At 43.6% G+C, this 21,309-nt stretch overlaps 1 protein-coding gene across 4 annotated transcripts in view; it reads right to left on the bottom strand.

The window, feature by feature from the left end:
* The window catches only part of TNIK (TRAF2 and NCK interacting kinase), a 343,273-nt gene that overhangs the window by 109,941 nt on the left and 212,023 nt on the right, over positions 1-21,309 (bottom strand). For all 4 annotated transcript variants that reach the window (XM_063131980.1, XM_063131983.1, XM_063131982.1 and 1 more), the window contains exons 7-9: positions 21,087-21,217; positions 11,332-11,386; positions 7,354-7,432 (exon numbers count right to left, since the gene is read on the bottom strand). In XM_063131980.1, the coding sequence (XP_062988050.1) occupies positions 7,354-7,432; positions 11,332-11,386; positions 21,087-21,217 (265 nt within the window). The remainder of the gene's footprint in view (positions 1-7,353; positions 7,433-11,331; positions 11,387-21,086; positions 21,218-21,309) is intronic.

Genomic DNA, 21,309 nt, shown 5'->3' with positions numbered 1-21,309 from the left:
CTTTCTTTTTCCTAAACCTTTTAAAACTTGATTTTGCTCTGACTTTATACTGTTAGTTTTACCCTACCCTGTGCCTGTTTGGTGCATTCTCTTCCCCTCCTTATTGTTTTATTATGATTTTATTAGAATGTAAGCCTATGCGGCAGGGTCTTGCTATTTACTGTTTTACTCTGTACAGCACCATGTACACTGATGGTGCTATATAAATAATAATAATAATAATAATAATAATAATAATAATAATAATAATAACAACGCCTTTCCTTCAAGTAAACACAGTGGTCCATCAATGGAGGAATCGGGAGAGCAGCAAGCTCCTTCTTTGAGGGGTAATGCCCGCTCCCCTCTGGAGATGCCTATATAAAGGACGCCCCACTCATAATTCTTGTGCTTAACTATTATTCTAAAATTTTGTATCAGCTCATAACTTGTGCAGAACCCAGTATCGTCTACATTGACTGACAGTGGCACTCCATGATTTCAGGCAGGGGTCTTTCCCAGTACACTGCCCTGAGATCTTAATGATATAGGGCGGGATACAAATGTTTTAAATAAATAAATAGTTGGAGATGTCAGGGATTGCTGGAACCTTCCGCATTCAAAGTATATGCTCTACCACTGAGCAATTTTTGGTCCACATGTTAAGACCAACTCCGCTCACATGTTAGATGCATCAATTCTCAAAACCTCATCTTACAACAATCCTGTGATAGGCTAGAATGGAAGAGTTGCCATCTTAAAACTTAAGACAGGTATCTTTAAATCTCGCAACCCAATTGGGGTGGGTGGGTAAGGAAATCATGGCACCCAGTCCCTCCCTTATCGTGCTATCTACCCTCTCTTGCACTGTTGTGCAACACAGCTGGAGGCCCGCTTGGTAAGGGAGAGGTGACACAACAGGAACAAGACATTAGCAGGAAGGAGAAGGCATGGCTGCCTTCTCTGCTGATGCACTGGGGAAATTCAAAAGTATGTGTCCCAAGAAGCAGCCAAAGCAGTCTTAGCACATGTAACCCCCTTCAGCAAATGTCGGCTTTCTTTTGTGTTTTACTAGAAAACGCCTATTTCTCCCTGCTATTTCCATTGTCTCTGCCTAGTAGCTCTCCCTGCCAATATATCAGTTCTCCCCATTCCTCATGGTATCCTAGGCAACACTGAAACTGCTCCTTGCCAGTTCTTTATGTACTGCTTATTTATTACATTTGTATTCCACCTTTTCTTCAAAGGGCTTATGATTTGCCCCTCGAATTTCATCTTCACAACAACCCTGTGGGGTAAGGTTAGGCTGAGAGATAGTGACTGGCCCAGGGTCATCTAGTGAGTGGGGATTTGAACCTGGGTCTCCCCAGTCCTAGTCCAACTCTCTGAACTACTACACTACACTGACTCTCATGCATAATGTAGGACCTGCTGAGATTATTCCCTCCATTCTGTTCTGAGATTGTATCTGGGGAGAAATCAGGAGTGGACACTGGGCCAGGATACTTGTATTACCGCAGGTGGAAGCCAACAGCTAAAGCAGGCGATCCCAGAGGTATTTAAATGTGGATCTCTCCTGACCTCATGAAATTATGCTCTTTTTAAAGAGCAGAGGAAAGAGAAGGCCAGGAAGCCTGATCTCTCTGTGGGTACAATTCATGGGGGATGGGGGAAATCCTCAAATAGATCCTTAGTCACAGTTACATCAAAAAGATTGTAGACTCTACATGGATGGAGAGGTGGAAGCTGACCACACCCTCTCCTCCTCTTCCTCTTGGTCGTCTCTTCCTGCTTCTGCAGCCCAGAAAATCATGCCAGCTTTCAGAATGATCAGAGGGCTATGGATGAGGTATTAAAATACAGCCAATAGAGCCTGTTACCAATTCCTGCTAATACCAGCAGCACTGGAGAGGCTTCAGCAATGGCCAACACCCAGGCCACACAAAATTCAGCCACAGGCCACAGCTTCCCTAGAATCATAGAATCATAGAATCATAGAATAGCAGAGTTGGAAGGGGCCTACAAGGCCATCGAGTCCAACCCCCTGCTCAATGCAGGAATCCACCCTAAAGCATCCCTGACAGATGGTTGTCCAGCTGCCTCTTGAATGCCTCTAGTGTGGGAGAGCCCACAACCTCCCTAGGTAGCTGATTCCACTGTCGCACTGCTCTAACAGTCAGGAAGTTTTTCCTGATGTCCAGCCGGAATCTGGCTTCCTTTAACTTGAGCCCGTTATTCCGTGTCCTGCACTCTGGGAGAATCGAGAAGAGATCCTGGCCCTCCTCTGTGTGACAACCTTTTAAGTATTTGAAGAGTGCTATCATGTCTCCCCTCAATCTTCTCTTCTCCAGGCTAAACATGCCCAGTTCTTTCAGTCTCTCTTCATAGGGCTTTGTTTCTAGACCTCTGATCATCCTCGTTGCCCTCTTCTGAACACGCTCCAGCTTGTCTGCGTCCTTCTTGAATTGTGGAGCCCAGAACTGGACGCAATACTCTAGATGAGGCCTAACCAGGGCCGAATAGAGAGGAACCAGTACCTCACGTGATTTGGAAGCTATACTTCTATTAATGCAGCCCAAAATAGCATTTGCCTTTCTTGCAGCCATATCGCACTGTTGGCTCATATTCAGCTTGTGATCTACAACAATTCCAAGATCTTTCTCATTTGTAGTATTGCTGAGCCAAGTGTCCCCCATCTTGTAACTGTGCATTTGGTTTCTATTCCCTAAATGTAGAACTTGGCATTTATCCCTATTAAATTTCATTCTGTTGTTTTCAGCCCAGCACTCCAGCCTATCAAGATCACTTTGAAGTTTGTTTCTGTCTTCCAGGGTATTAGCTATCCCACCCAATTTGGTGTCATCTGCAAAGCTCTACAACCCTATAAGAGTTGTAGAGCTTACCCCTTCGTTAAATCACATCTTGACCATCTACAGTGAAAAACACACACCCAAATCTTCCTCACAAGATGCTTGTATAGAAAATATCTGTAATTACTCACAATCCCTCATCAAAACTTACCAACAGGTTTGCAAGAAAATGGCAAGAATAACTAAGTAAAAATTAACCTGCAGTGTACTGAAGAAATGCTAGCAAATAAAGAAACAAAGACACTGTTTTGTCTTGATTTTAGTCTGACTGCAAGTCCTTTGCTTTTAACAGAATTAAGGCCATTTGAAAACAGGTAGAAATGCCAAGCCAAGAAACAAGCCAAACATTTTTCTTCCATTTTTTTCTTCTCCAATTTGCAGCAGCAGGAGAGACTTCAAATCCTCTCCTACTTATCAGTGGATTCCACTGACTTAACGTCTTCATCTTTAGCCCTCAAGGAGTTTACAGCCAGCGACCCATTTTTCTCCATATTTAAGGAGTGATCTCTAGCCCAGGGGCCTAGGAACACACTGAGCCAGACACTGCCACATTCTTGAGGCAGGCAAGTCTAAACCCACTTAAGACCACTTCTCCTTGGACTTTGGAGCTACAGAGCGTGGGAGGGAACTGCTGATCTCTGACTCTGAACAAATTGCACTTTAAATGTTGCTTTCTTCTGTGAATGTAAGGCTTGATTCAAAATAAAAATAAAGATGGAAAGCTGATACAAATTAGAATTCTTAGCATGCTCTGTTTCCACTGAGGCAGGATGTACTGCTGATATTTAAAAAGTGTATTATTTTTCTCCCGCACTCTTCGTTGGAATGTTGAAGGCAGCTCACAACAGCTCCCTGTGTTCACCTATCCAGGAATTCAATAACTTAGAGCCAAACTAAATAGTAACCATGTGATTACTCAAGCATGGGTAGTTTATGTTTACTCAAGAGCAGCAATGTCGGTGAGGTGGGAGCTGATTTGGATTGGTACCACAACGCGTGGGGAGAGGTAATTTGCTCCCACCAAAATCCCAATCTGGATCCAGGCCTCACCGCCATAGGTGCTATTCACACCAGATGGGAAAATGCCATTAGCACCCCTCCCAGGCCTAACCGCATCTGTGGCAGGGGGAGTATGATCTGGATAGGGACAATGGTGGGGACAAAGGGTTGAAGCCTCCCTCCCCGCCATGAGCCCAAAAGCATGCACACAAGGAGAGAGGCCAGGACTGGTGTTCATCTCTAAGGTGGACATCAAATTTGGAGCTGGTTCTTTTGAACCCAGCATATGGTCCTTATATAGATATTAAATAACACTGGGGACAGTATGATGCTCTGTGGCACCCCACAACTGAGTTGCCAGGGGGCTGAGTCGCAGTCACCCAAAGCTATTTTCTGGAACTGATCCTACAAGTACGAGTCGAACCACTGTGCCTCCAACTCCCAAATCACAGAGCTGCTCCAGGAGGATACCATGGTATCAAAAGCTGCTGAGAGATCAAGAAGAAGAAACAGGGTCACACTGCCCCTGTCCCTCTCCTGAAGAAAGACATCTATTGGAGCGACCAAGGCTGATTCTGTCCCCAACCAGGCCTGAATCCAGACTGGAATGGATCCAAATAATTAGTTTCATTCAAGTGTGCCTGCAGCTTACACACTACCACTCTCTTGAGCACCTTACTCAGGGATGATTATTAGCATCAAGGGAGGACTTTTTCAGGAGTGTTCACACCATTGCCCCCTTCAAGGCAGTAGGTACCAGCCCATCATTCAATGATGCATTCACCACTCCCCTGATCCATCCGGTCAGTCCTTGACAGGTAGGTAAAATAAACCAGGAAGGGTAAGGGTTGAAAGAACATGTGGTAGGTCATACAGATGCAACGGGCTTTTTGCCTATCTAGCAACAGTGCTTTGGAGAGGAGGGAAGGAGGCTGGAGAGGCCTCAGGATAGCTATCCTGGCCTTTCTGGTCTCCTCATGTCCCTGCCCACTGGAAGGCCACTTCCTCCTCTCCAAAGGTTGATTTCCTACCTCGGAGGCCAGCTGACATGGTTCTTTCCACACCAGCTATGAGGGAGGGGGCGGATCTTCAAATCCCCTTTACAAGCTTGGGGGTGGATCCACAATATCCTTTAGCCCCTCAGACAATGTCTAGGGGCCACAGGATTGCTCCCAAGCCAACTTAGTGAATTCATGACCAAGGCAAGATATGAACTGGGGACTTCATGAAGCTACACGACTATACCAACTCTCTTAGGCTACAACTCTATACCTACTTACCTGAGACTAGACACCATTTTACTCAACAGAACTTACTTCCAAGTATGTATATATAGTATTGCACCATAAGTCTCTAATTAAAGCTCCGCCATTAGAGACTTCCTTTGGCTGAAGAGTGTTTTTATCATAATTAACATTGATTAAAGTCAGTGTTCTATAGCTTAGACACAGTTTGGAAGAAACTAGATAGACAGATAGATAGATAGATAGATAGATAGATAGATAGATCAGATTTAAACTGTTCTGTCTGATTAATCAAGCAAGTAAAAAGAATGTTTGAGAGTTACATACTCTGTATTAAATCAACTGGGGAATTAACCCTACTCTATCTCTTCAGATAACAAAAATTCTGATGCGGAAGTTCTATTCAGCATAGGAAAAAGTAGGAAGGATGATATATTAACAATCTGACTAAGCAAAACAGTTGAAATGGTTGTTATGTATACAGATGGTGTTTCATAAGAACACCACATATACACATTTCACAGGATTTTGATTTTCAACAGAAGTGTTTTGTCTAGTGTTTGTGTTCTCCAGACTTCTTCCATTCTGTTTGGCAGCTCAAGAATAAAACAATGCATTTGAAGAACAATGAATAATATATTCATTTTCTATTGAGAATAAGAAGACCAAGCCTGTGAAAACTTCCCTCTTCACATGGTAGAAGCTTCTCATGGAGATGGTCATGGAATTCAGCCTACATTGGTAGAATTTAGCTTACAGTATACTGGCCAGTGTAAGCACTGATTCTCATTTATTTTTCCAGGCCCAAGTCAAGGTGCTGATTCTGACCCTCATGGATTAGGACCTATATATCTCACAATGTTCTTAACATTGGGAGGAGTAGACAAGGTAAGAGAGCACTTACCACTTTTATTTGTCCCATCAATAAAATGGGTAAATTCTGTAGACTAGAGGAAAGGGGCCTGTTGCAGCTGTGGAATGAGCTCTAAAGTACAAACATCTCTCTCTTAAATTTTAGGTAAAAATGCAAGAAACATTTTTTTAGTATTAACTACCTTAGAACTGTCCTTCCTGATTTGCTAGTTAAGAATATGCAGGGAGTTTGCTTCACTGCGATTTGATTGTATCATTCTCCCTCTTGCATTCCAAAATGGTACATTCCAGGAAAATTGTCAGTGCTTTCTTCATCACACATCACTGTTAGGATAGAGGACTGTATCCCAGACTTGTATTTAACAGCTTATATTGTAGCCATAGACGACCAGAAATTCCATACAGGTGAGTGCAGAAAACACCATGAAAGCAAGTGAATGGGCTCCATTCCTCCTCTTCCAGTTGGCTTGCTTTCCATGCTGGTTGCAGAGGGAGGGAAAGCCGCCCCTCAGCTCTGTCCGTTCTCCCCCAGCCTGTTTGGTAGAAGGCAATTTTTGCTTGTTTTGCAATTAGCTGACTATGAGGGTGGTTTGCTGCATTTCCATGCTGGCTGCAGAGTAGGGGGACTTCCCCTCTTCTGTGGCTACCATAAAAACACAGGCTACTAGCCTCTTTGCAGGCTAGTAAAAAAATGGCAAGCTAGTTACTTTTGTGGGCTTATTTACAAGGCTGTAGTATGCTCCAGTTTGTGAAATGCAATGTTGAGGTAGGGACAATGTTTCTTTTCAGGGTCAGTCTGGGCTCGTTTAATTGGCATAGCATAACATGAAAGCCAACATCGTTCAAGTTCCCCAAAAATCTATGTGTGGGAATTACACTGTGTGCCATGGCGGCATTACAGTGCACAAAGAACAGAACTATGTCTCAAGGTTACTGGGTCCATGTCAGCTGTTTCACTTCCTTCTAGTGATCCCCAAAATATCGAACACTCCTCAAAGCCTGTTCGCATGGCCCTCTCTGTTCATGACACAATTGTGGCTTTTTTCAGTCAGCCTATACAGATTTCCAGCTACATCAATCTGCTGCAGGGTTGAAGCTAGACACCACATACAGGATTCAATGTGGGCCCATGCTCAATATGCCACAATTGCTCACAGCAACCGTTCGAAAGATCTCTTGGCCCCACTGACACTTTTGAATCCTTCCACGCACAAACTTTGACATCAGCTTTAATGGGCATCAAAACAGACAATATTTCCTGATGAGGTGTTTTTTTATTTGCTTGTTTCTGTGTGTTTGCAGTGCCCAAGATGTACATAAGGTATAACGGCTTCTTACAGCATGCAAATGAAATGTATATGTAGAGAGCAGAGGGCGGACACACTCACCATTTCTTTGATTTCAACCTGGGGGCTGGGTTCCGGGGAATGAGGAACAAAGCTCTCATGGGATGCATGTCACAAAGGGCTGAAAAATCACAACAGAAGGCATCAGGTACAGCACAAAACATAATGGAATACACATAATGTTCTACCAAAGACATTCAGTTCTACAGTAAGATCCTGATGGTGTTCTCTCTACACTCAAGTCACATGTGATGTGGGATGCTGAACCTATTGAGTTTCTTGTTAATGCGCTTTAATGCTGCTCTCACCATGAGAGAAGACAATGAGCGACTCCTGCTAAGAGGTGGGTGCTTATCAGTACAGCGCCACTGGTCTTCACCAACCTCCAAATGGTTTGGACTTCAACTCCCATCAGCCCCAGCCAGCATGGCCAATATCCAGAAATGCTGGGTGTTGTAGTCCAAAACTTCTGGAGGGCACCAGGCTGGCGCTACTGGTCTATCCTGAATTTATATGAAACAAAGGGGATAGTTCTCTTATTTTTGTACCAAGGCCACATCCTCAGGACTTGGTACCCCAGAGGTCTGGTAGAGCTCACCACTGTTGCTGATCCTGGCCATTTTGAGTGGCAGCAGGGTTTGTCAGCTGCCCACCAGTTTAATTAGAAGCCAACAAAAAAGAGGAATCCCACAGGAACTGCCAAAACAGCCAAGGGCAAAAGGGTAGGAAAACAGCAGACACAGCATAGGAGACTGGGGTTATGGAGTAAATGATATCCATTGAATTCCAATAAAGTATCTTGAAGAAGGACCTAAAGTTCCAAAACACGTCGGAGTTCTATTATATTAAACAACCCTTTTTTCTACACTATTTTAATTACCCACAGTTCTTCTAACATAGAGTCACACAGAGTGAGTATCAGAAATTAAAATGACAGTGCCACCATTTTAATTTCCCACAGTGCTCTGAAACCACATTACTCCAGGCCAACCTACAAGTATGTGTTATAGTATTGCTGGATAGGGGCCTGAGGACCTTTGGCCTCGTTACAGCATTGAATCAGTCCAATCTGCCTCTCTGACTGTTGACTGTTTTTGGCTCATGAGACCAGAGGCAAAACCACTCACCAAGACTTGAACAGAGAGGGACTTTGCCTATGTCCTGAAGCATAATTACAGTGGCATTATCTCATATTTTGGACTTTGCACCATATTTTGAACCCTGAAGTCATCAAAAAGGTTGGCCATCACCGTGTTAGTTACAGGTTCTTTCATGGTTATTTATTTAGCAAAATAATAGGTTCCCTGACAATTGTAGGACATTGGGGCCCCAGAAACCTCCAGCCCAAAGGCCTAACCTGGCCACAGAAATTCCCCATTCAGTCTGTGGAATTTCCCCATTCAGTCTGTGGATTCCTCCAGGAGGCAAGGCTTCGCCCCCGGAGGAATCACCAACATTATCTCTTTCCAGTGCTCACCAAGTCTGTTCATGCACCACCCAAAGCTACAGGAATTCCCCACAGGGGAGGAAGATGGGGCATGCAGGTAAAATGTGATTAGCTGAAGTATTCCCCCTGTCACTGATTGACTCAACTGGCACAGCTTCGCTCATGCTGCATCAACACCAACACCACCAACACCCCGGTGAAAGTACTGCACAGACAAAGTGTCCCCTGCTGAATCAGCAGCTGGAGTGTTCTTCCACCCGCCAACTCATTCAGAGTGGCTTTGTGTACATAGCACACACACACCATGGGGGATGGCAGTGGGCAGCAAAGCAGGGTTGTGACTGACATGCTGGGTGGATCCACCTAGTGTGCTGGCCGGGAGCTAAGTATGTCAGAGGGTGGGTCTGTTCCCTCTGATGTTATTTGGCCCACAGAAGGCTTTGGGGGCACTCCTGGTGTAGACCAATTCACCCACTGTTACCTATGGAGGAAGGTTTTTACACTGTTTTAGTGGATCACTTCATTTTTCCCCATGTGAGTGAACGGCAGCCATTAATTTACATGGGAGAAAGTAAATTTAGGGATGTCCACTGAGGTTGGGCTAATACTTAAGGGAGATACTGTGACTCAATGGCAGAACACCTGCTGTGCATGCAGAAGGTTCCAGGTTCAATCCCTGGCATCTCCAAGAAGAGGTGGAAAATGTCTTGCTTGAAACCCGGAGAAGCGCTGCCAGTCCGTGTTGACTGGGCTAGATGGACCCATGGTCTGACTTAGTATAGGGCAGCTTCCTATCTTCCTCTGGAATGGTGAGTCCAGTGTCTACACACATTTTGTCCTCTTTCAACAATATTCTAGACTGCAATTGATATTATTTTCTCCCGAAGTACTCAATGTGCAGCACTGAGTACCTGGAAGAACTCTCAACTGCCTAGCCCCACTCCTCAAGAATTTAAGAACAGCCAAAATGGATCAGGCCAAGGGTCCATCTAGTCCAGCATTCTGCTCAAACAGTGGCCAACCAGCTGTCCATGGGAAAACCACAAGAAGGACATGAGTGCAACAGCACCCCCCACCCATGTTCCTCAGCTACTGGTCTACATAGGCATACTGGATCTGATAGTGGAGGTAGCATATAGCCATCAGGACTAGTAGCCATTGTTAGACTTCTCCAGGAATTTGTCCAATCCACTTTTAAGGCCATCCAAATTGGAGGCCATCACTACATCTTGTAAATCCTCATCCAAAGTTTTGTTTCTTGATATGGTGACAAAATCTTGAGCTTTAAGTGTGTGACATACACATACAGAATGTTGGGAACTTAATGGTTTAGAGTGCTTCAAGTGTTTCACACAATTATCTTTATTTAATCCTCTGCCACTGATGCAGAACCCTTTCCACCTGCACCAATTTGGGAGAAATCCTTGGGCGGGATTTTGAAAAGATTCAAGCAAAAGCTCTGAGCAATTTAGCTGACCTCAGTGACATACCGGTAGATTCTTGGTGCAGCATCTCCTACTGGATGGTTTCTGGAGGCAATGAGTCACCTCAGGTGCCCACTAGGGCAGTGATAGGGTGGCTTGTGTCTGGATTGGATTCAATTGAATGAAGATATGTAATTGGGGATGGATATGTAACTGGAAACTCTATCAGTTTCACCCATAAATCTGTTCAGTCCCCATACTGCAGAAGGGAAAGTTGAGACTGAAAAGAAGGGGTTCATCTAAAGCCACCTAATAAATTCAGGGCAGAGACGAGATTCAAACCAAAGATTTCCTGATTTGTAGCTCACAATCCTAGCTACTATGCTATACCAGCTATATGAATATATCTACACACACACACACACACTGCAAGAGGCAGAGAGATTACCTAAAGGCATGTCAAGTTTGACAGGTGGAAGAAGGGGGAAGGAATGGAAAGCTCAAACCCTTTTTTTCAATTCTTCACAATGGAAAAGCTGTCCAATTATATGCACAACAATTATGTTGCATAAGGCTGTCAGTAAATCTAGTAAAATACCTGTCATTATGACAGTCAGGGCATATGTGTATGTGCGTGTGTTAGGGTTGGCATGCTAGTCAATTGACAAGCCAAATACTGTCAATTGACCAGTCAATTGACCGCCTAATATTTGACTGCTGCCAAATATTGTACATTATTATATGAAGCCATAATGCATGAAGAACTGGACTGCTGCCAACTTAGCACAATTGCCTTTAAAAACTAACCTTTGGGGAAGTTACTTTGCTTTTTTAAAACAGTTACATAACACTTAACTAAAGAATTAAGCCTGTTACAGTTTGTCTAGCCTTGCTGTGGTTTCTGCTTCTTGGTCATGCTAGACCTCGGTGGAATGCTGAGATAGATATATAGATAGACAAAGATTTGTTCCTTCTCTTGAACCTGTCAGTTCATCCCACGAATCCCATGTCTATCTCATTTCAACACGTTGCTTGGAGAACATTTGTATACAGTTTATCACACAGAACTGGACTTACTGCCAATGCATAATGAATCTCAACAAGCAACACTCCAAAGTATGATAATGCGTGAAATTGGGTTGTACTCACGAGGAGCTCCTTCTGCCATCTCGATGGCTGTTATCCCTAAAGACCACAAATCGCTCTGAAAGAAACAATCAACAAAACTTTTAAAGAAATATCCAATGCTAGCTAAGCCTGTAACAAACTGGGGGAGCTGCTGCCCTGTCGGAAGAAGTTCTTGGCCACTTGACTGCTCTAAGTTTGATCTATATTGTCTAAATAAGTCCCTGATCTCCTAGGCTCAGAAGATTTAGCCCTTTCAGACACCAATTTTTATGTTCTTCCCCTCTTAGAGCTGCAGAGTTCAGTTCCCCTCCCCGCAGACTGAAAAAAACAATTGCTATATGAGAACACTGAAGCTATGTAATCCAATGTGATCCTCTTTCAATAACAAAGGAATAACTCTTTGAAATGTAAAAACCCAAACAGCCTGGCAGTTAATCTTTCTGCAAAAGCAACAGGCAATTATCTGCAATCCCACCTCCCTCTCCTCCCCTCCTAGCCAATATTCCCAGCTCCTTACTCCCTTGAACTTTATCATATTACCTTTATTAGAACAAAGGGGAATAGGGGTAAAATACCCATGAAACAAACTCAGATCTTCATGTACCATACATATAAGATGTGGCTACACATCAGAAAGGGAAATTGGCCACACCATGTCCCCAAACAGCATAACACCACCATCTCGAGAGTTTTCAAGGCTTTCTTTTCCAGGCATCAGGGAGAACAAGGGAAAATACTTTATCTCAAAGACAACAAACCAGTTCTAGCAGTCTTTATCACTACCTTGAGTAGGTTAATGGGTGTTCATAGACCAATCAAGACCAAGCCACCCCAAATTACTTTACATTATAACAGGGATAGCTTCACAATAATAAATTGTTACTGGGAAATCCATTAATTCCTCCACCCACAGCCACTGTGAGGATTTGCAGCTAAATCCAGAGCAACCTTGTGGCTCCACCATACCACTGATGGAGAGAGGGAGAAGTCATCATGGGAATGCCTTTTTCAGTGGAAACTCTGTGGCAAAACTTAGTCCTGCCTAAGACCCCAGAGAGCCTCAGCAGATCTAGCAAATTAGGCTAAATTGTAAGAGATACTTTGGCAGGATACTTGAAAAGTAATTTCTTAAAAGTGTAGGGGGAATTCCATTAGGCAGGGCCTTAAACTGACTGTTTTAGTGGCCTCAGCTAGACCTAGAAGTCCTGTGGGATGGAGGGGTGAAGATCTCACAATATTTTTATTGCAAGATCTCCCCCTCTGTTTACACGCGACGAGCAACGGCCTCAGAGGGCGAGGACGTTGCGGCTGCTTTTTTTTTTCTTAAAGAAGAGCGCACGAACGTTCATGCACAGAAAGGTAGGTTTTTTTAAAATGTAAACTTAATTTACCCCCTCCCCCCCACCCCCGATGGGTGCAGGGCTCCTGAGGAGCTCTGTGCCCTGTGCGTGGGTCCCGGCTCCTTGCGAGGAACCAGGACAACCCGCGATGCCCGCCCACATGTTCCGTGGCCTCAGGATCATCCCGAAACCGCAGAAAAAGCAGGCTCAAAGGTGAGGGTGATATCCCAGTGCAAGGGAGGGATCATCCCTCCCTGATCCTAGGATCCCCTGTGCGTCATGTGGATGCACAGGGACAATCCTGGGGATCGCCCCGGGATTTCGCACCATCTAGCTATGGCCAGTGTGCACAGACTGACTTTTAAAACTACAATTAATAGGCTTTGTTCTATGTTCTTGGTTCGTATCACATGCTGCAGTTCTCAAAGAACTAACACTTTAGACTGCAGCTAGACACCTCTTTTCACTCTTTTTTATTGATTTGGCTTCCTCCCATCAGTTCTTACCCACTAGTCTTTCCATTTCAGCCTCAATAAGTATGCTTTCGAAACCTTGTTAGTATTACAGTTTCACAGCAGCAATATTGTAAATGTCTCTCAGACAAGATGTGTGCTTGCCAGCTGTAAATTTTTGCTTGTTTATATGACAGAGCAATGCATATAGAATCAACTTATTTACTAGTTTATTATGAAATTACACCAGATGCCCACACATGCCCTGAAATGGCCTGGTAAACAACCATCCTGTGAAGTGACCTGAATATCCTGTACCACAGGTTTGGTAGTCATCCCCTCTCTCCAAGGACCCCTGGGAAGTATAATTCTATGGCATAGGCTAAAGAGCTCTAAAAGATCATTTCTGAGTGTTGTCTTCAAACTACCATTTCCAGAATTCTTGGGGAAGGCTGGGAGCCATGTCTGTTAAACTGGTATAAAACTGACATAAATTTCTAGTGAAGATCTGCCCTAAAAGTCCCCCAAAAGGATCAATGATCACGCCCCATGTTTCAGAAAACAACACAATAAATGCTCAGACTTCCAGCTGGTTTAAAACAGTTAGGATTATAGGATATTAAGGTTTAAATATAATAAGGGAGAAGTCTCAAGTCTTCTTTTTAAGAAGAAGAGATACTAACGCATCATTATTTTTTCTTCCAAGGAAGACTAATCTGCTACTTTCTTTTGATTTTGAATAAATTTGGTAGCTCTCTGCAAGAAAAAAGAAAAGGGGAAAAAACAGAAGAGAAAAACAAAATTACTACAGTGTGGCCTTTGTATGTTTCCTATGTGTCATGGAGTGGGTTTTGTGAGGTATTAAGTATATAATTTTGTAGATTATGAAACAAGCTCTGTTTGTCTAAAGAAAGCAGGGAGATCAGAGGCATTTTATTTCCAGTGGCTGTAAACTTTGGAATTTCTTCTTTATACCAAGTCATCAAGGCTTTTGTGTTTATTATCTTATATCCAATATGACAGGATCCAATTTGTATGCCTTAAAAAAAAAGTCACATTGCTTCGTTTTTAAAAAAAGGAAAAAAAAAGAAGAAAAAGAAAAGAAAAAAGAATGAGAGTTGCATTAATATGACCCAGCAACTGCTATTACATCTAAAAAGTTACATCTCAAGTGCATCAGGTCTGAAAACTCCCTATAGTAATTTGACTGCAGAGGTTGCTTAAGACGAAACATTGAAATTACTAAACTTATCTGATCCTTCATGACAAACGGACAATTCTGATCTCATCCTGCACTACTGGAAATCATATTCCCACAGGAAGGAGAGGAGCATTACTTTGAATCGAACTACATTCTCTTTGGCACTCCTCACTCAGCCCACAAATATGTTCAGAGTGTTATTTGGGACTGGTCCTGGATTAGATGAGAAATTAAAGCACAGCTTGGTGTCATTATGTAGGGTGACCATATGAAAAGGAGGACAGGGCTCCTATATCTTTAATAGCTTTATAGAAAAGGGAATTTCAGCAGGTGTCATTTGTATGCATGCAGCACCTGGAGAAATTCCCTCTTCATCACAACAGTTAAAGCTGCAGGAGCCCTGCCCTCTTCTGTATCTGGTCTCGAGTGACCAGATACTCTAAAGCTGACCATACACCAAATTGGGAAATTTGAAACAAGGTTACAGTTGTTCAATTTTTATGGATTCAAGGACGTGTTTTTTCTAGAGCCAAAATAGGATCACTTTGGATTTAGTCTGGGTTTTCTGCATTCAAGTCACCTTCATCTCCTGGAGTTCCTGGTCAAATCAAGGGGACAACCTGTTCTGCTGCTTGGTGAGAGGGCATCTGGGAGCAGTTGTGTCAAGAACCAGGGACAGCTGTTCAATTTTAGTTGTCAAACAGCCTAGTGACCGGTAAGCTCATATCTATAGTCGAGCTTTAGTGTCTTCCAGGACTGGATGATTGGGCTGCTGATGTGTCAAGTGTTTCCTTTACTCTCCTTCTCCAACACTGGCAGAAGAACCAAGAGTGCAGCACTGTGGCTCAGGAAAGAGCAGATGATGTGAATTGGCTCTCAAGTAAATTCTCCAAGGGAATCACTCTTTTGCTCCCACTTCTCTCTGTTTCTCTACTTCACCAGTATCCTGGCAAAGCAGGTTCCATAACCTAAACTGTACATATTCCATTACCCACCACCACCCATTCTCCCTTGCTGTTCCCTATCACTAAAAACAAGCCTCCTGGTAATCATCTGGAGCCTTTTATTGCTCTGTGTCAGGTTTGGGAAAACTCCAGATGTTGTTGGACTCCAATTGCCATCAACCCAAGCCAGCATGGCCAATTGTCAGGGATGATGGCAGTTGTAATCCAAGAACAGCTGGAGGCCAGAGGTTCCTCACTCATGGTCTATGTCAGTGCTGGATTTAAAAAAATCATCTCTCCTCTGCGTATGAAACATATAATGTATAATATATAATTGTGAAAACGTATATACCTTAATTTAGTAACCCAGAGAAGTGATGTCTTATTGACAGTAGTATGTATTCTCTTACGGATTGTTTATACAGTATGTATCATATTGCTTTCATTGTATGGATAATTTAGAATAATAAAATTAAAAGGATGCCCCCTGAAAAAGTTGTCGGACTTTGGGAAGACACTATCAGCTCTTTCATCTGTCATTCTGAAACAGATCTCTCCACTTGATGATTTTCCTCCATTCCACTTTGCTTGTTTTCCTAGCTTCTTATATAGATTGCAAGCCAAAAGGCATGGTCTATGTCTTTTATTTGGTTTGTTTTACACTGTGCCTACATTCTATTCTAGAAATAATTATTATTTTCAAAAAGAACCTGGGGAAAGGTGTGTAGTCTCATACTACTGGCTGAGGTCCAGAACCATCTGGCACTAGGCCTGAAATCCAAATTTTTAATGACAATGAAAATCCCTAACGAATATCAAGTTCGCTTTCCAGTGACTGCCTGCCTTATGGACTGCTCATCTCTCCAGATTGTGCTCAGAATAGAAAAATTAACAAGGAATCAATCTGGTGCTGGCAAAGCAGAGCGCCTTCACAGACAAGTTTTTGACAGGCTTCACTCACTCAGAAAACCGCCGCTGCTGTCCGTCTGTAAGTGAGCAAGTTTATGAGAGTGTGATTTCCACCACATTTTCCAGAAGCTCAAGAAGAGTGGGCGCCTTCGGCCCTCTTCAAAGTAGCACAATGTGAACCACGGAAATTTGGCTTTGAAGACATATGTACTGACCTCACATATATTTTAGTACAGGTCAGCCTTTCCTAATCTGGTGCCCTCCAGATGTTATGGACCGACTCCCATGAGCCTCAGCCAGCATGGCAAATAGTCAGGGATCCTAAAAATTGTAGTCCAAAACATTTTGAGGGCACAAGGTGGGGGAAAGGTAGTATAGGTGATACACATTAGCTGCTGACTAAATAACAGTGTATTTTTAATATGACCTTTCCTCCAAAAAGCTCATGGAAGCATACATGGTTCTCTTCCATTTTATCCTCACAACAACCCTGTGAGGTAGGTTAAGCTAAGAGACAGTGACTGTCTAAGACCACCCAGTGAGCCTCATGGCCGAGTGGGGATGCAAAGCTGGCTTTCCTTGTTTCTAGTCTGAGATACTCCCCACAAAACCACACTGGCTTGAGTTAAATCAACTGGAACTTGGTACTCACTCAAGATAAACACATGTAGAAAAGCCCTGACAACTGTAGAAGGAAGGAGCAAGAGAGCTTTCAGACAATGGCAAGCAATGTAAGATACGCAACAGTTAAAAGGCTCTTGCAGAATTGGTACGGGAAAATAATGGAAAGCACTCCATTTCCTGAAGTGACTGAGAGCCAAGCTACTGTTCCAATAAGCATGCTTATAATCATAGAATCATAGAATAGCAGAATTGGAAGGGGCCTACAAGGCCATCGAGTCCAACCCCCTGTTCAATGCAGGAATCCACCCTAAAGCATCCCTGACAGATGCTTGTCCAGCTGCCTCTTGAATGCCTCTAGTGTGGGAGAGCCCACAACCTCCCTAGGTAGCTGATTCCACCGTCGCACTGCTCTAACAGTCAGGAAGTTTTTCCTGATGTCCAGCTGGAATCTGGCTTCCTTTAACTTGAGCCCGTTATTCCGTGTCCTGCACTCTGGGAGGATTGAGAAGAGATCCTGGCCCTCCTCTGTGTGACAACCTTTTAAGTATTTGAAGAGTGCTATCATGTCTCCCCTCAATCTTCTCTTCAGGCTAAACATGCCCAGTTCTTTCAGTCTCTCTTCATAGGGCTTTGTTTCCAAATCCCTGATCATCCTGGTTGCCCTCCTCTGAACACGCTCCAGCTTGTCTGCGTCCTTCTTGAATTGTGGAGCCCAGAACTGGATGCAATACTCTAGATGAGGCCTAACCAGGGCCGAATAGAGAGGAACCAGTACCTCATGTGATTTGGAAGCTATACTTCTATTAATGCAGCCCAAAATAGCATTGGCCTTTCTTGCAGCCATATCGCATTGTTGGCTCATATTCAGGGTATTAGCTATCCCACCCAATTTTGTGTCATCTGCAAATTTGATAAGCGTTCCCTGCACCTCCTCGTCCAAATCATTAATAAAAATGTTGAAGAGCACTGGGCCCAGGACTGAGCCCTGCGGTACCCCACTCGTTGCCTTTCCCCACTTTGAGAAGGTTCCATTGATAAGTACTCTTTGAGTCCGATTCTGTAGTCAACTGTGAATCCACCTAATAGTTGTTCCATCTAGCCCATTTTTAGCTAGTTTGTAAATCAGAATGTCATGTGCTACTTTGTTAAAAGCTTTGCTGAAGTCAAGATATATGACGTCCACAGCATTCCCACGGTCCACAAGGGAGGTTACCTTATCAAAAAATGAGATCAAAATTGTCTGACAGGACTTGTTCTTGACAAATCCATGTTGGTTTCTAGTGATCACTGCATTGATTTCAAGGTGTTTACAGATTGACTTCTTTATAATCTGCTCCAGAATTTTCCCAGGGATGGATGTCAGACTGACTAGTCAGTAGTTCCCAGGTTCCTCCTTTTTGCCCTTTTTGAAGATAGGGACAACGTTAGCCCTCCTCCAGTCGTCCGGCACTTCACCCGTCTTCCATGATTTTGCAAAGATAATAGACAAAGGTTCTGAGAGTTCTTCCGCTAGCTCCTTCATTACTCTAGGATGCAGTTCATTGGGCCCTGGAGATTTGAACTCATTCAAGGAAATTAGGTGTTCTTTGACCATTTGTTTATCAATCTCAAACTGTAATCCTGCCCCCTCAACTTTTGCTTCATTTTTTCCAGGGGGGGTCATAGACCTGCTTTTGGGAGAAGACTGAGGCAAAGTAGGAATTGAGCACTTCAGCCTTTTCTTTGTCATCTGTTATCAATTTGCCATTAAGCAGTTGAACCACCATTTCTTTCCTCTGTCTTTTACTACTCACGTGTCTGAAGAAGGCCTTTTTATTGCTTTTAGCATCCTTCGCTAATCTCAGCTCATTCTGAGCTTTAGCCTTCCTGACGCCATTTCGGCACTTCTGCGCCACCTGTCTGTACTCTTCTTTTGTAGCCTGGCCTTCCTTCCACTTCCTATATGTATCCCTTTTTGTTTTCAGGTCATCTCTAAGCTTTTTGTGGAGCCACATTGGTTTCCTCTGTTGTCTTCTATCTTTTCTCCTTGTTGGAATTGTTTGTAACTGTGCCTTTAAAATTTCCTTTTTTAAATACTCCCATCCATCCTGCACTCCTTGCTTAACCTGGATACTTTTATTTTAGAGGAAAACCAACCATGTGGCCCTTATCCACAAAATCCTCTTGATCTGGATTAAGGACTCACACCACTTTTCCGCTGAAAATCCATACGCACCCACCTTCTTTTTGCTCCCCAAAGTGCTGTTTACTGCAAACAGAGCCTTGAGGTGCAATTAGCAGCCAGGTACGGAACAGTGGTTAGCAGAAAACTGCACAGGGGTACAATCTGGAATACATTTCAGATTGGAGCCCCACAGTTGGTTTTTCTATAAAATAAAAGCTGAAAGATTCTGCACATTTAGTTAAACACTTGACTTTGACCCTGAAATTCTGCAGTTCTGTGACCTGACTATTAATTAATCTTACATACTGACTGAGTTCGCACTCTTTGTGGCTTGTTTAAGCCACAACAAGCCATGGCACCCATAGGCATGGTGATGTTTGCCCTGTTCTGGAAGGGGTTGCACTCTCCCTAAAGGATCGGGTCCGTAGTTTGGGGGTGCTCTTCGATCCAGAACTGTCACTTGAGGCACAGGTGAACTCAGTGGCAAAGAGCACCTTTTATCAGCTTAGGTTGATATACCAACTACGCCCTTATCTGGACAGAGATAGCCTAGCTACAGTTATCCATGCTCTGATAACCTCTCGCTTGGATTACTGCAATGCGTTATACGTGGGGCTGCCTTTGAAAACGGTCCGGAAGCTTCAGCTGGTACAAAACAGGGCAGCCCATTTACTAACAGGGACTGGCCGGCGAGATCACATTACGCCAGTCCTTTTCCAGCTTCATTGGCTGCCAGTCCAGGTCTGGGCCCGATTCAAAGTGCTGGTATTGACATTTAAAGCCCTATTTATTTATTTATTTGTTTATTTATTACATTTTTATACCGCCCAACAGCCGAAGCTCTCTGGGCGGTTCACAAGCCCTAAACGGTTTGGGGCCAGGTTATTTGAAGGAACTCCTCCTCCCATATGTACCTGCCCGGACCTTAAGATCATCTACAGGAGCCCTTCTCCATGAGCCCCTGCCAAAGGAGGTGAGGCAGGTGGCTACTAGAAGGAGGGCTTTCTCCACTGTGGCACCCTGGTTGTGGAATGAGCTCCCCAGAGAGGTCCGCCTGGCGCCTACACTGTACTACTTCGTCGCCAGCTGAAGACCTTTTCTCTCTCTCAGTATTTTAACACTTAATTTTAACTTAAATTTAAATTTTACTGTTCTAACTCTGTATTTTAATCTTATATCTTTGTTCCGTGGTTTTATCCTGGTTGTGCTTTTTATACTGTATTTTGTAATTGTGCTTTTAACATGTTGGTTGTTTTATTATGGTTTTAATTTTTGTGAACTGCCCAGAGAGCTTCTTCTATTGGGCGGTATAGAAATGTAATAAATAAATAAATAAATAAATAAATAAATAGGCACCTTTCTGGAAATGCAGGCCACAACTGCAGCTTGTCGTGTTGTCCCAACCCAGCGGGATACGTTGTTCAGGAGTTAAACAACTAATCACTTAACTTTAAAACAATGCCACGTAACCCTCACAGAACCCACCCCTGCCAGGTTTGGATAAGCTACAGTTGCGACTTGAATATTGAAAATGACTGCCCTCCTGCACTGCAGCCTAGTTAATGCAACAGGCCCATTGTATTTCCCTCAAAAAATATCTTATCAAGACTGACTGCAATTCAAACCAGGATTCTTCAGGTGTGTGCAGCAATGCCCTTTGTGGTGAGCCCCTTGAAGCTACAAGCACAGCAGCAAGAATGGCAGCATGGTCCTTCCATGATCAAAACCTGACTCACTCCACCCGGGCAGATCATTGGTTCCATGTAAAATGGCTCTGAATGCTTGGAGGTTAAACCTGGGTGTTCGTCTGGGCCAATGGCCAAACTCCAGCCGTGACTGTATGATTCCTCAGTCTTATTCCAAATGTTTGCTTATGAACTTGCATAATTTCCTAGTAACCACGTCCCCTCCTGGTGGTTTGCCGGCCTGTACCCTGGTTCCATCCCCATTTCGGGATAGATTTCTTGGCTCAAACACTAGCCTAAATGTCAGGGCCCATCCACCTGTGGAACTGGCCCAGTGTGTTATCTAGCTCCAGTGCTAAACCTGATAGGTCTTGTATTCTACCTTCCCATTTATAATTAACTCACTACAGGTCAGTGCTGATAAGTGAAGATTGCATTGGCCATTATTTTTAGATACCTTGAAGTCATAAGTGGCATCAGGGTTTTCATCACAGGCGATAACTTCAGGCGCCATCCAGTACGGAGTTCCAATGAATGTATTTCTTCTCCCAACTGTTCTGTCGAGCTGAGCGCTGACTCCAAAATCCACTGGGAATGAAAAACAATAGTTAAGAGCCATGCTGGATCAGACCAAAGGTCCATCCAATTCATCATTCTGTTCACACAGTGGCCAACCAGCT

This window comes from Elgaria multicarinata, chromosome 8, assembly GCF_023053635.1.
Source record: "Elgaria multicarinata webbii isolate HBS135686 ecotype San Diego chromosome 8, rElgMul1.1.pri, whole genome shotgun sequence".
Taxonomy (NCBI): domain Eukaryota; kingdom Metazoa; phylum Chordata; class Lepidosauria; order Squamata; family Anguidae; genus Elgaria; species Elgaria multicarinata.
This window is presented reverse-complemented; position numbering and strand designations above follow the sequence as displayed.